General features: G+C 39.9%; 1 protein-coding gene across 1 annotated transcript; it reads right to left on the bottom strand.

Moving 5' to 3' along the window:
- Positions 1-11,307: 11,307 nt before the first annotated feature.
- On the bottom strand, positions 11,308-12,371 carry LOC120881356 (protein BEX3). The gene is made up of 2 exons (XM_040265017.1): positions 12,288-12,371; positions 11,308-11,930 (listed from the first exon to the last, which is right to left on the bottom strand). The coding sequence occupies exon 2, from the start codon at positions 11,898-11,900 to the stop codon at positions 11,562-11,564; it is 339 nt and encodes a 112-aa protein (XP_040120951.1). The 5' UTR covers positions 11,901-11,930; positions 12,288-12,371; the 3' UTR covers positions 11,308-11,561.
- Positions 12,372-12,964: the final 593 nt, after the last annotated feature.

Here is a 12,964-nt window from a genome sequence, read left to right as displayed (position 1 = left end):
ATTTTGTCATTATATGCTTTGGCGTGGCCTTATTTGTTTTTCTGGCTTGGCTTCATTGAGATTCTTGAATCTTTGAGTTTTCAGTTTTCCTTAAATTTGGAAAACATTCTGCCATTTTTTTCAAATATTTTTTATTGTTCCCTAATTATAGATACATTAGACATCTTGGTATTGTCCCACTGATCACTGAGGAAGCTCCTGATAGTTTCTGTTCCTTGGGCTGTCAACTCAATGAGCTTTCAATGAGTGTCAGGTCTACCATTAATCTCAACAAATACTATTTTCATTCAAAGCTTCACTTGGGAACCTTTATATCTGCCATTTAACTCCTCATTATAATAATATTTTCCTTTAATCCTTGGACATATTTATAACAGCTGTTTTAAATCTTTGGATGTTAACCTCACCTTGGATGCTGTTATAATTTCTGTTTTGTCTATATTGAGTATTTATCTCTCTTAATTATTGGTCATAATTTCCTACTACTTTTGTATTACTAGTAACTTTTTATTAAATGCTGAACATTGTGAATTTTATGTGGTTAAATATTGGGGTTATGTTTTCTTCCTTTAAAGAATGCAGGATTTTGTTCTGGGAGGCAGATCGTCTTAACGCTTGAGGATTTTCTTTAAACTTTATCAACATGTTTACAGCAGGTTTTACTCTAGTGTTAATTTACTACTACTACTAAAATATTTTCCTTCTGAGGACTCTACTGAATGCTCCTGGTATTTACTTTTTTTAATTTAAATTTATTTATTTTAATTGGAGGCTAATTACTTTACAAACTGGTATTTACTTTTGTGTGTGTGTGCCCAGTTGTGTCTGACTCTTTGTGGTCTCATGGATTGTAGCCCTTCAGGCTCATCTGTCCATGGAATTTTCCAGACCACAATACCTGAGTGGGTTGCCATTTCCTCCTCCAGAGGATCTTCCCAACCCAGGGATTGAACCTGTGTCTCTGGCATCTCCTGCACTGGCTGACAAATTCTTTACCACTAGCACCACTTGGGAAAGCCAGGATTCGGAAAGACTGCAATTTGGCTGATGAGAACTGAATTATTCCCCACCTGTGCAAGCTCTGGAAATGTTTCAAACTTCAATTCCCCAATTATTCAACAGTTGTTATTCACTGTGTTCTATATATATGATAAGGTCAATATGTTAAGAATTTTATAAAATCTTTGAGGTCCTTACTGATATTTTTTGATAATACTATTATTTACCAAAAAAATGCTTTGTATTATTCCTTCTCACTATAATTATGCATTTTATACTTGTTCTGTTATTCTGATTTTTTTTCCTTTATATCTTTTAGGCACAATACCGTCTAGTGGATTGATCTTTTCTCTTTATTAAATGTCCCTTTTTAATCTATATAATTGTCAATTACTTTGAATACAATCTTGTTTGATATTTAAAGATCAGTATCAGCATTCTTATAGATACAGTTTGCAAAATATACCTTTTAGCATTCTCTTAGGTTTACCCATTCTTTGTTCTTATATTCAATGTGAATCTTACATAACTATCTCATAGTTGTATTTTACTGGAATACTGAGGGTCTGAGTGGAGATTTAGACCCAAGTAGAAGTGAGAAGTTCTAACACTTGGACTCTTAGAGCCTGAGCTATATCACTTCCCTGAATATTACAAGTTCCCTCTCTTTCCAGTCTCTCTGTTCTCTTTGGCAGATCCTATTCATTTCTGCATTTGTCACTACAATTCCATGTGTCTAGCCCAAACTACTCTTTGGCCCTGTAGATTTTTATCCGAACGTTAATGGAACTCTCCTGAATGTCTCAAACTTACCTCAATCTCAGCAGGTCGAAATATGTTCCACCATTAAGATTAACCCTATTTCTCTGTCTCAGGTTTCCTGCTCAGTGGTGTTCAAAGTGCAATGCTGGCTCTGGTCGCAAAGGTGACCCTTTTTAAGTTGCTTCAATAGACAGCCAAGTTTGCTGAAAAAGAAAAAGAAATCTGTCATTATTTTAAAAAACAAGTTAGGGGATATTCTTTACCTCATACCTATTCACTTTTGAAAATGTGTATGAATAACAAACATCAACAAAATCTACTTGGCACATTTCTTTCGCATGAAATATGCATTCCTACAACTAATGCCTTTCTTCGATTGCTGACAGGTGTCTCACTTTTTCTACCCGATAGCTTTACTCTGGGCCCTAGTTTATACTTCTGCATACTTTCTGCTCCCCCTAATATCATCTTCTACACAAGTTGGACTTACCATGATTACCTCTCAGGTCCTCAACATTGGGGACTTCGTTTTTTTCCTTTTGCTTTTTTTCTTTTTTGTTCCCAACATCAATTAGCCTGATTATCTCCACTATACCCACCCTTGGGCTTCCCTGATGGCTCAGTTGGTAAAGAATCCGCCTGCAATGCAGGAGACCCATGTTCCATGCCTGGGTCAGGAAGATCCTCTAGAGAAGGGATAAGCTACCCAATCCAATATTCTTGGATTTCCCTTGTGGCTCAGCTGGTAAAGAATCTGCCTGCAATGTCAGAGACCTGGGTTTGATCCCTGGGTTGGGAAAAATCCCCTGAAGAAGGGAAAGGCTATCCACTCCAGTATTCTGGCCTGGAGAATTCCATGCACTTTATAGCCCATGGGGTTGCAAAAAGTCAGATACAACTGAGCAACTTTCACCTCCACTTCACTTCACCTCATACCCAGTTTTATTCAGTGTGAGGGAAAACATGTCTCTCTTAGGAAAAACAATAGGATTGGAATTCGCCATTACTAAAATATCTTAAAAAACATTATTTTAAAATTATATTTAAGAAAATAGGTGGCTGTTTCAATTACTGCTTTAATGGATTTATTATTTGTTTTATGAGACACTGAGAGCACTGGTCCTGGACCCAACATTTTGAGCTATATCTTGGCTTTACAACCTACTAGTTGTACAATTTTAGGTAATTTGCTTAATCACTATGTGTCTCAACTTCCTCCTATGTAAAATGGGTACATTGATAGTACAGCCCTCACAGATTTCTTCTGAGAAATGGATTGATTAGTACCTGTAAATAGCGGAAGACACTGTCTCAGATATTGTACACACTAAAAGTATTGCTATGTTATGAATATTGGATTAGTATCATAATTTTCTGTGTAGTCCAAATTAGCATGATGACATTCAGAATTGCTTTATGGCAATAATATAACTGTACAAAAAATTAAAATCTAAAAACCTGACACTGAAGTAAATAACAGAAAAATTACATTTTATCACACATCAATTTCCATATGTCACTAGTGGTGAATTCCTTTATGACTTTTTCTGCTTTTATATGCACATTCCCATATATATTTTATACCTTAGTTTTTTTATTATGAGAGTATCTGCAACATACACCATTTATTCAGAAATACTTTTTTGAGAAAAATAAACTGATCACGTAACATGTATTTTATGATGTATCCCAATGTGAGAAATGTTGAAATTAAAAAAAAAATTGATCCTAACATAGAATAAGACAATTTAGGTCATATGATATATGCAGTTAGGATCTCTGGCATTTTGATGTATTTCCTTGTAGCCTTTCTCTAGGCACGTTTGTAGCCAATATAATTGTATTTCCACCATACTGCTGGTGGTTCTCAGGTGTTAGTGTGCATTAAAATCTCTCAGAGGAACATGATAATAATGTATGTTTTGGGGCCCAGTTGGAAGTGGATTTGACTCATGAAATCTGGAGAGGAGTACCAAAGTCTGCATTATTAGCAAGAGAGATAGAAGATTCTGAAGCAAGTAGTCTTTGGGAAATGCTGCAAAAAATCACTGATACATGCTGACATGTACTCCCTCATGGACCAAAATTTTACTCAGGCTTCTCTGGCTTTCTTTTCAGTAAGACCTTGTCCTTGGTTCTGGCTTTGGCCTGCTAAGTCCAGTTTTAGCAAGACATTCTGGTTAGGCAATTTATCAAGAATTCTCCCAACCTTGATACCTAATCAAGCTTGATACATAATCAAGTTCCTCTTCATAATTTTTCATCCTCTTCTGCACTTTTCCCATTGGCCATAAATCCCTACCTGTCCCTGTCGTATTTACAGTTGAGTTTAATTTCTCTCCCCTATTGCAATAGTTTTGATTCTTATTGCAATAATCTTGAGTAAAGTATTTCTTGCTGTTTTTAATAGGTAAAAGGCATTTTTCTTTTACAATATAACATAAAATTTTTGTTCATGTTTTAATTTGCTGTGTCATACTACCCCTGCTAGGCTCCTTGGCAAATTCAAGTCTTTGACTCTAGAGAAATGAAGTGACTTGCCTGTTATTCTTTAGTCATGGGTAGAATTAGGCTAAGGACTTAAGGATGCACACAGTCATAATGGCTACTTTAAACATTTATTCAAGATATATCAGAATTTCTGCTCCTGACCAAGATAAAGTAACGTAGAGTGTTTCATTCTGAAACAAACAAATTGCCTTTCATTCTATGAATGAACCGTTCAAGACATTCTAAGAACTATCCTGTTCCAGACACAGGACATTAAGCAATAGAGGTCAGTGATCCCTAAAAGACTGGGAACAAGTGAGATTATTCTTATGATTGCCCCAGCCTACTTCCTGAAGAAAGTTTTCAGGCCACAGTGTAGAAAGTGAGAATCCATGGAGAGCCTGGTGGTATCCTATAGATTAGGATAAGAAGGAAATCTGGGGAGGCCAAGGCTGCTAGAGATTGCAAGACAGAGTACCAAAAAGGAAAGAGCCCACAGAGAAAAAGTTTTCGAGATTTACAGAGGGTCTCCCTTGGCTAAGGAGAAGGCAATGGCACCCCACTCCAGTACTCTTGTCTGGGAAATCCCATGGATGGAGGAGCCTGGTAGGCTGCAGTCCATGGGGTCTCTAAGAGTCGGACACGACTGAGCGACTTCACTTTCACTTTTCACTTTCATGCACTGGAGAAGGAGATGGCAACCCACTCCAGTGTTCTTGCCTGGAGAGTCCCAGGGACGGGGGAGCCTGGTGGGCTGCCATCTATGCGGTCGCACAGAGTTAGACAAGACTGAAGTGACTTAGCAGCAGCAGCAGCCCTTGACTACTTATCTGAGTACTGATTACACACCTGTGAACAAATGATCCCAGATCAGGAAAAGAACCACCCAAAAGGATTAAAGAGAATAATTTCTTAAGTGCATACAAGTTTGGACATAGTGCCTGCTCCTACCAGTCAGATTTGAAGATCTCATAATTCACAGGACATCAGAAAGAGTGTTTGGACGAGTTTTTCCTCATTAATGGGGTACAATTAATCCTGAGCTAAACACTACTTTGTTCTCATCTTACAAAGGTTAAATAAAAACCTAAAAAGATCAAACTGTTTACAAGTAACTTAGCTGTGTTCCATAATAAAAACCATCATATTTATAGGGATATAAAACTATGTAGCACTCAAGAGGTAAAATTCATAATACCTGGTATCCAGTCAACAATTGCCAGGTCAGCAAAGAATCAGGAAAATCTAACCCATCATGAGGTGAAAAGAAATCAATCGATCAAAACTGACCAAGAAAAGATAAAGATGGTACAATCAGACAAGGACATTAAAATAGATATAACTCACTGCCTATGTTCAAGAAGCTGGAGGAAAGACTGAAGATGTTTAGTGGAAACATAGAATACAAAAAATGTTAAAAAAAAAAAAAGACCCAAATTGAACATCTAGAAATAAAAAGTACAATGTCTGAAATTAAAAAATACATTAGATGGGGTTAATGGCAGATTAGATGTTACAGAAGAAAAGATTAGTGAGTCTGAAGGCTTAAGAAGAGAAACAATTCAAAATGAAATGCAGAGAGAAAAAGATTTTAAAAATGAATAGATCTCAATTCCATAACCCTATTTTTACAGCACAAGGAATTATAGCCATTATCTCATAATAACTTTGAATGGAATATAATCTGTAAAAATACTGAATCACTATGCTGTGCACCTGAAGCTAACATAATATCGTAAATCAGTTGTGAAATGAAAGTCACTCAGTTGTGTTCGACTCTTTGCGACCCCATCGACTATACAGTCCATGGAATTCTCCAGGCCAGAATACTGGAGTGGGTAGCCGTTCCCTTCTCCAGGGGATCTTCCCAACCCAGGGATCAAACCCAGGTCTCCCACATTGCAGGCAGATTCTTTACCAGCTGAAGCACTGTGGTGGATTCATGTTGATGTATGGCAAAACCAATACAATATTGTAAAGTAATTAACCTCCAATGAAAATAAATATATTTTAAAAAATGAACAAGCATTCCTGAGTTGTGGGACAACTATATTGATAATCACTTTAAATGAAAATTGTCTAAGCCCTCTAATGACATGATAGAGATTGTCAGAGTGAATAAAAAGCAAGACTGAGCCCTTAATATCTGAATGTTATGGAGAAGAGAGGGCTTGTTGCACACACAATAAACCAGAGACACATACTGAGAAAAAGAACTTTTTGCTAAAAATATACAACATACCATGGTCCAAGCATCATTAAGATAGTACTCACCTAAGCTAGTACAATTCTAAGTCAGGTAGAGGATGTTTATGCCCAACTCTATAAGAGACAAACTGGGACACTGAGGTGTCCAGAGAAATCTGTAATGATGGAGGGTGGAGGTGGCTCACCACAGCAGAGGAATGGAGTGGGCTTGTGACATTCAGTTTGGATGCTACTTCCAGCAACGGAGGGGAATCTGAGGGACTTGAATCCTGCCTGTGCCAGTTCACATGCTCTTTACCTATTTTGGTTCTCACAGCAGCCCTGGAAATTATTGTCTCCATTTAATTAATAAATAGAGTGAAATAACTGAGGCATTGTCATGGTAAAAACCACTGTTTATATTGCTAGCTGCTTCCCATATGGCTCAGGGGTAAGGAATCTGCCTGCAATGCAGGAGATGCCTCTTGCTCAGGATACACAGGTTCAATCCCTGGCTCAGGAAGATCCCTTGAGAAGGAAATGGCAACCCACTCCAGATTTCTTGCCCGGGAAATCCCATGAACAGAGATGCCTGGCAGGGCTACAGTCCATGGGGTCCCAAAAGTCACACAACGTAGTGACTAAACAACATATTGCTAGCTAAATGATTCAAAAGTATTTTGAAATTCATTATTCTTGTTTGTTGGTGCTTTTTCAACAAGTTTTCATCAAGTTTTTCATTGTCTTTAAGTTGACTGATACATTTAGTTTGCTTCCTCTTGTTTTTTCTTTTTTTTGGCCATGCAGCATGTGAGATCTTAGTTCTAGACCAGAGATCAAACCTGTGCCCTCTGCAGTGGAAGTGCAGAACCTAACCACTAGACAACCCAGGAATTCCTGCCTCCTCTTTTAAAAATCAAACTAATCAGAGATTAAGTAATCTTGCTAATTTAGGAAAACTGGATAAAAACTTTAATCTATGCACGTGATTTCAGTAAAGGAAACGTGTTGAAATCAAGATTTAAAATTTGTCTTCTTAATATATTTTCTCTTCTGTTTCAAAACAACAACAACAAAACCACTTTAGGAGGCATATTTTACAATCAGAAACATAATAATGCTCATTCCATTTGTGGGAACTAAATGGAAAATATTTTCCATTGGCTACACGGGAAAGAGTAAATTTCTAAACAGACTAATCATAAGTTTTAAAACAATGTTTGAGCAAAAATTAAAAATACAAATAAATGTTAAGATTTTCAAATTTCTGGAGATGCCTTATTTATTTGCTTATGTATGTTTATATTACTTAGAAAGCATTTTGACTGGTTACACAAGACAGCAACTACATTTCATGTTATATGCATGAAATTTTTAAAATGAGATCATTCTAAACAAAATCAGCACATTTATTATATGAAATATATGATATTAGGGAAGGAGACAGGGAATAGACATAGGATTTTGTCCATTTCATTCCTATAATCAGTCCTTTTTCTACTCACAAGAAAATTTTTAAATTTCATATAGAAATAAATTAGTTCTATTAACTAAATGTATTCATGTAATGTTCCCAAATTTGCCCACTGAAAGTTGACTTGCTGAAACATGACTGTTATTTTCAGTTTTGAAAAACAGGAGCTAATTGAAATTTTTATTTTCTTGGGTTCCAAAATCACTGCAGATGGTGACTGCAGCCATGAAATGAAAAGACACTTACTCCTTGGAATAAAAGCATGATAAACCTAGACAGTGTATTAAAAAGTGGAGATATCACTCTGCTGGCAAAGATCCATACAATCAAAGGTATGCTTTTTCCAGTAGTCATGTACGGATGTCGGAGTTGGACCGTAAAGAAGGCTGAGCACGAAAGAATTGATTCTTTCAAATTGTGATTCTGAAGAAGACCCTTGAGAGTCCCTTGGACAGCAAGATCAAACCACTCAATCCTAAAGGAAATCAAGCCTGAATGTTCATTGGAAGGACTGATGCTGAAGCTCCAATACTTTGGCCACCTAATGCAAAGAGCAGACTTATTGGAAAAGACACTGATGCTGGGAAAGATTGAAGGCAGGAGGAAAAGGGAGTGACAGGCATGAGATGGCTGGATGGCATCATCAACTTATGGACATGAGTTTGAGCAAACTCTGGGAGATTAGTGAAGGATAGGGAAGCCTAGTATGCTGGAGTGCTGCAGTCCATGGTTTCACAGAGTCAGACATGATTGAGTGACTGAACAACAACTGAAAGTAGGTCAAATACGATCCAATTAGCTTTGAAGAGTGATGAGAAGACAAAATATAAACATAAGTTAAACATGTCTCCTTCACGGGGGCTGTGAAAGAGGCAATATTTCTCTTAAGAGGTATAATCATGACTAAGTTTAATCATGAGTAGTTTAATTATGACTAAACCTGGTTTAATCACGACTAGTATAGGATGATAATAAAAAATTTTATAATTTTTGTAAATTGTACTTTCTTTGGATAATTAGATTATGGTTTTGTTTATATATTTTTATATTTCTGCATAATCCAAATATGTCTAATCACCTTGTATAACACAAATACTTATAAAAACTATTTCATCTCCAAATGTTTCTCATAGAAACTTTTAAAATGAGTGTAAAGAAATAACTCACAAAGACCCAATGTTAATTGTTGTTATATATTATTTTAGATGTTATAATTGCTAAAAGCTTTAATAATAATTAAATGCATTATTATGTTATTAAATATCTACATCAGACACTGCTGGAAATTGAGCTCCAGAGTAATTAAGACAAAAGCATTGTTACAAAAGGGCACAGGCTTGCAGAGAAAAGATAATGCCTAATTTATTTAATAGTCATATAATTATTATTAATAATAAACTATAATAGTGCATTAACAGGATATTTGGAAAGGTAAAAAAACAGTACTGGTTTAGCAACAAGGTCCTTCTGTACAGCACAAGGAACTATATTCAATATCTTGTGATAAACCATAATGGAAAAAGAATATGAAAAAAGAATGTAAAAAAAGGTACTGGTTTAAGTACAGACATACATTGTTTAATGCAATCCCAATTTTGGAAATATTAAAACTTGGAAAGGTACATTCCTTGTGAAATTAAATAAGCAAATCAGCTCACAATGTTTGTAAAATGGTGTCATCACTGTCAGTGTTTCTCCATGCCTATGCTGGCAAAACTCAGATGCATCAGAATCACCTGCATGTGTGCTCAATCGTGTCTGACTCTTTGTGACCCCATGGACTATGCCCACCAGGCTCCTCTGTCCATGGAATTCTCCAGGCAAGAATACTGGAGTGGGTTGCCATTTCCTTCTGCAGGGGATATGCCCAACTCAGGGATCAATCCTGCGGCTCCTCCATTAGCAGGCGGGTTCTTTTACTGCTGAGCCACCAGGGAAGCAGAATCACCTGAGCAACTGTCAAAACAGTAGTTAATGATCAGGTGATTCAAGGAACGACACGGGGTTCCTTGGGGCACCCAAGTGAAAGCATTTTTTAACATTTCCTTCAGGTGATTGAGCTTCCCTGATAGCTCAGTTGGTAAAGAATCCACCTGCAATGCAAGAGACTCTGGTTCGATTCCTGGGTCGGGAAGATCTGCTGGAGAAGGGATAGGCTACCCACTCTAGTATTCTTGGGCTTCCCTTGTGGCTCAGCTGGTAAGGAATCCGCCTGCAACTGGGAGACCTGGGCTGGGAAGATCCCCTGGAGAAGGGAAAGGCTACCCACTCCAGTATTCTGGCCTGGAGCATTCCATGGACTGTATAGTCTATGGGGTTGCAAAGAGTTGGACATGACTGAACCACTTTCACTTTTCACTAGGCCACTTAATTAAGGACAGTCACTTAGGAACAGTGTTAAGCCGGTTTCTGAACTCTATTAATGAATCAGTTAAAATAATTAAATATCTGTTGGAGCTTTCCATGTGGCGCTAGTGGTAAAGAACCTGGCTGCCAATGGAAAAGACTTGAGTCGTGGGTTCGATCCCTGGGTCAGGAAGATTCCCTGAAGAAGGGCATGGCAACCCACTCCAGTATTCTTACCTGGAGAATCCCATGGACAGAGTAAAACCAAAAGGGTCTTGTTCAGAGCCAACGTTAAGAACAAGAACCATGGGAATGGTACTCACTGGTAAATTTAATTCCAAAGTGAGGATGAAGGCCTTCTCCCACAACTTTTATAGAAGTCAAAGGGGGGATTTATCTCACCAGGGACTACAGAGAGATCAGTGGGTTTTTGTTACCTTGTGGACTCCAGCACATCATCAACATGAACTGAAATAGGAGCCAGCAGAAGGGAAAGAATGCCCAACTGACATGGCAGTAATCAGGGAGGTAGGGGTACTGCAAATATGACTGGAATGACAGAGTGGAACCCACCTATTTTTTCTCTTGTGAGCCTGGGTGAAAACTCCCCTTAGTACTGCCCAAGGATCTGATGAGAGCCAGGGTCCTGTTAAATGCTGGGGAGTTGCATAGGAGGCAGGCCAACAGTTTCACACCCCATGTATTCCATTCAGCAGCCCTCTAAGGCAGACATTATTTATCCCATTTCACAGAAGAGGAGACTGACTCTTGACATTCCTGTAATAAAGGGAGGGTTTACTTCCAGTTAAGGCTGGAAGATACTTAAAGTTCACTTTTCTTTAAGTTTGCTGAACCAGTAATTATGTTCTTTCACAAACTCATTGAAAAACTGTTCTCATTGCTTCTAAAATCCCAGATAATAAATGAAAAAGAGTCATGTATTATCCAACCACAGAGAAATGTGCTCCAATTACCATCCTGGGATATGTGATTTCAGACTTTTGAAGGGTTCATGTATTTTTTTCTTTAATCAGACAATAATAAATGTATAGATTGCTTTTAAATTACTTTATTAACTTTACATTTTTCCATGCAAATGGGTGAAACTTTACTGTTGACAGAAACTTAGATTGGATGTCAAGGCAATCTGCAATTAGAAGCTGGTAACACAGAACCCACCTGACACACTGAAATTTCATAAGGTTCACAGCAAACGGATCAGTAAAGGCATTATCAGGAAAATGCAAGGAGAAACAGAACAACAGTGGAAATCACAGTATTAATCTCATGGAAATGGCAGGAGTCAAGGCATAAGGCAAAATTCGTCATGATGGTCATGGTGATTAGAGAGCTCCCCCATAAGGATGCGCAGACAATTCCTCAACTGCAGCTCCCTAAGTTTTCTCCTGATTTCTCTCATCTCCTCCATGAATATTTCCATATCGTCTCCCTCTCCACCCATCCCATCATTGACCTGTCTATTGGGTATAACCCATCGGAAATTAGGGGCAAGTCGGCGAGCCTGTCCCCGTCTATGATTTCTTTCTGGCTGGTGGCCTTCGCCCCCTCCCAGAGGGCGGTCTTCCTCTCCGTTCTGCACGGGTTGCTCCATTTCTTCGTTTTCCTGGTGGATATTAGCCATGATGAGATTTTTTTTCCCTCGGTTATTTTTCTTTGAACAACAAGTAAGACAAAGGCAAGGAGAGACACTGAATGCTTGGTGCACTGACCAGCAGGATTCAGGGTCCTGATAGTAAAGATTAAAAGAAAAAAAAATTTTTTTCCCCACCTCAGGTGCTTTGTGCGCTTTCTGGGGAGCCTTCAATTTGACCTCTTTCCCAGCGCTCTCCTTTCCCCTCCCTCCCTCAAACCCGAAGCCCACCATTTTTCTTTTCCCAGGATTCTTTCCCAGAGCGCAGCAGGCACCAAAATGGAGGACGGGGCATGGGGTCTGGGGAAGTTAGCAAGGGACCTCAGGCTGGGCTGTGCACCAGTCCCCTTCCTCCCCTGCACTATTCCCGGCACTGACCTGGGCCTATCCTCACTGTCTCTTGCTCCTTCCGATCCTCGCCACGAGTGCGCCGCCGCCACACTTAGTTCGGCAGACCTGCAAAGGGCCAGGGTGGGGGCAGGAGGCTGCTGCGGCCGGGCGCTTGGCGCCTTCCCGACCCCGCGTCCCCGACTCCCACCAACCCCGCCTTTCCGCGCCTAGCCGCCCCGAGGCCCCCGCCCCCACCCCCAGGGGCCCCATCCCCGCCGCGCTCCAGGTGACTCAGGGATGATTTCCCATCGCCCTGAGCTGCTTTCCTGCCTTCCCTGGAACCCTGCCCCCCAGCACCCCCACCCCAGGGGGCCACTATTTCTGTTCCCAGGAAAGCCAGGGTGTGCAGAGGGCTTGCTGGGGCTCGTCGCGCTGAACCCCTGTGCCGGCCTCTGGGGTTGGCTGGCAGCTGCCTCCCTGGCGTCAGCGTGCGGCCCCGGGGCTCTTACCTGCTCCGCTTGCCGCGGGCCCGATGCCAACCGGCCGTGCGCAGGGGAGCGGGGAGCTGGTACCCAGACAGGAGTGACGACTGCACCGAAGGCTGCGTCGTTCTGCAGCTCGCGATCACGTGAGCACCCCACGTCACCGCCGAGCTCGCCCCCAACTCAGGCGGCCAGTGCAGCAGGAGCGCCCCACTTCCGCCTCGTGCACAGGCATGGATAACC

Source organism: Oryx dammah, unplaced genomic scaffold, assembly GCF_014754425.2.
Source record: "Oryx dammah isolate SB20612 unplaced genomic scaffold, SCBI_Odam_1.1 HiC_scaffold_23, whole genome shotgun sequence".
Lineage (NCBI taxonomy): Eukaryota > Metazoa > Chordata > Mammalia > Artiodactyla > Bovidae > Oryx > Oryx dammah.
The sequence above is the reverse complement of the archived record's forward strand: the minus strand, read 5'-3'. Positions and strand labels throughout refer to the sequence as shown.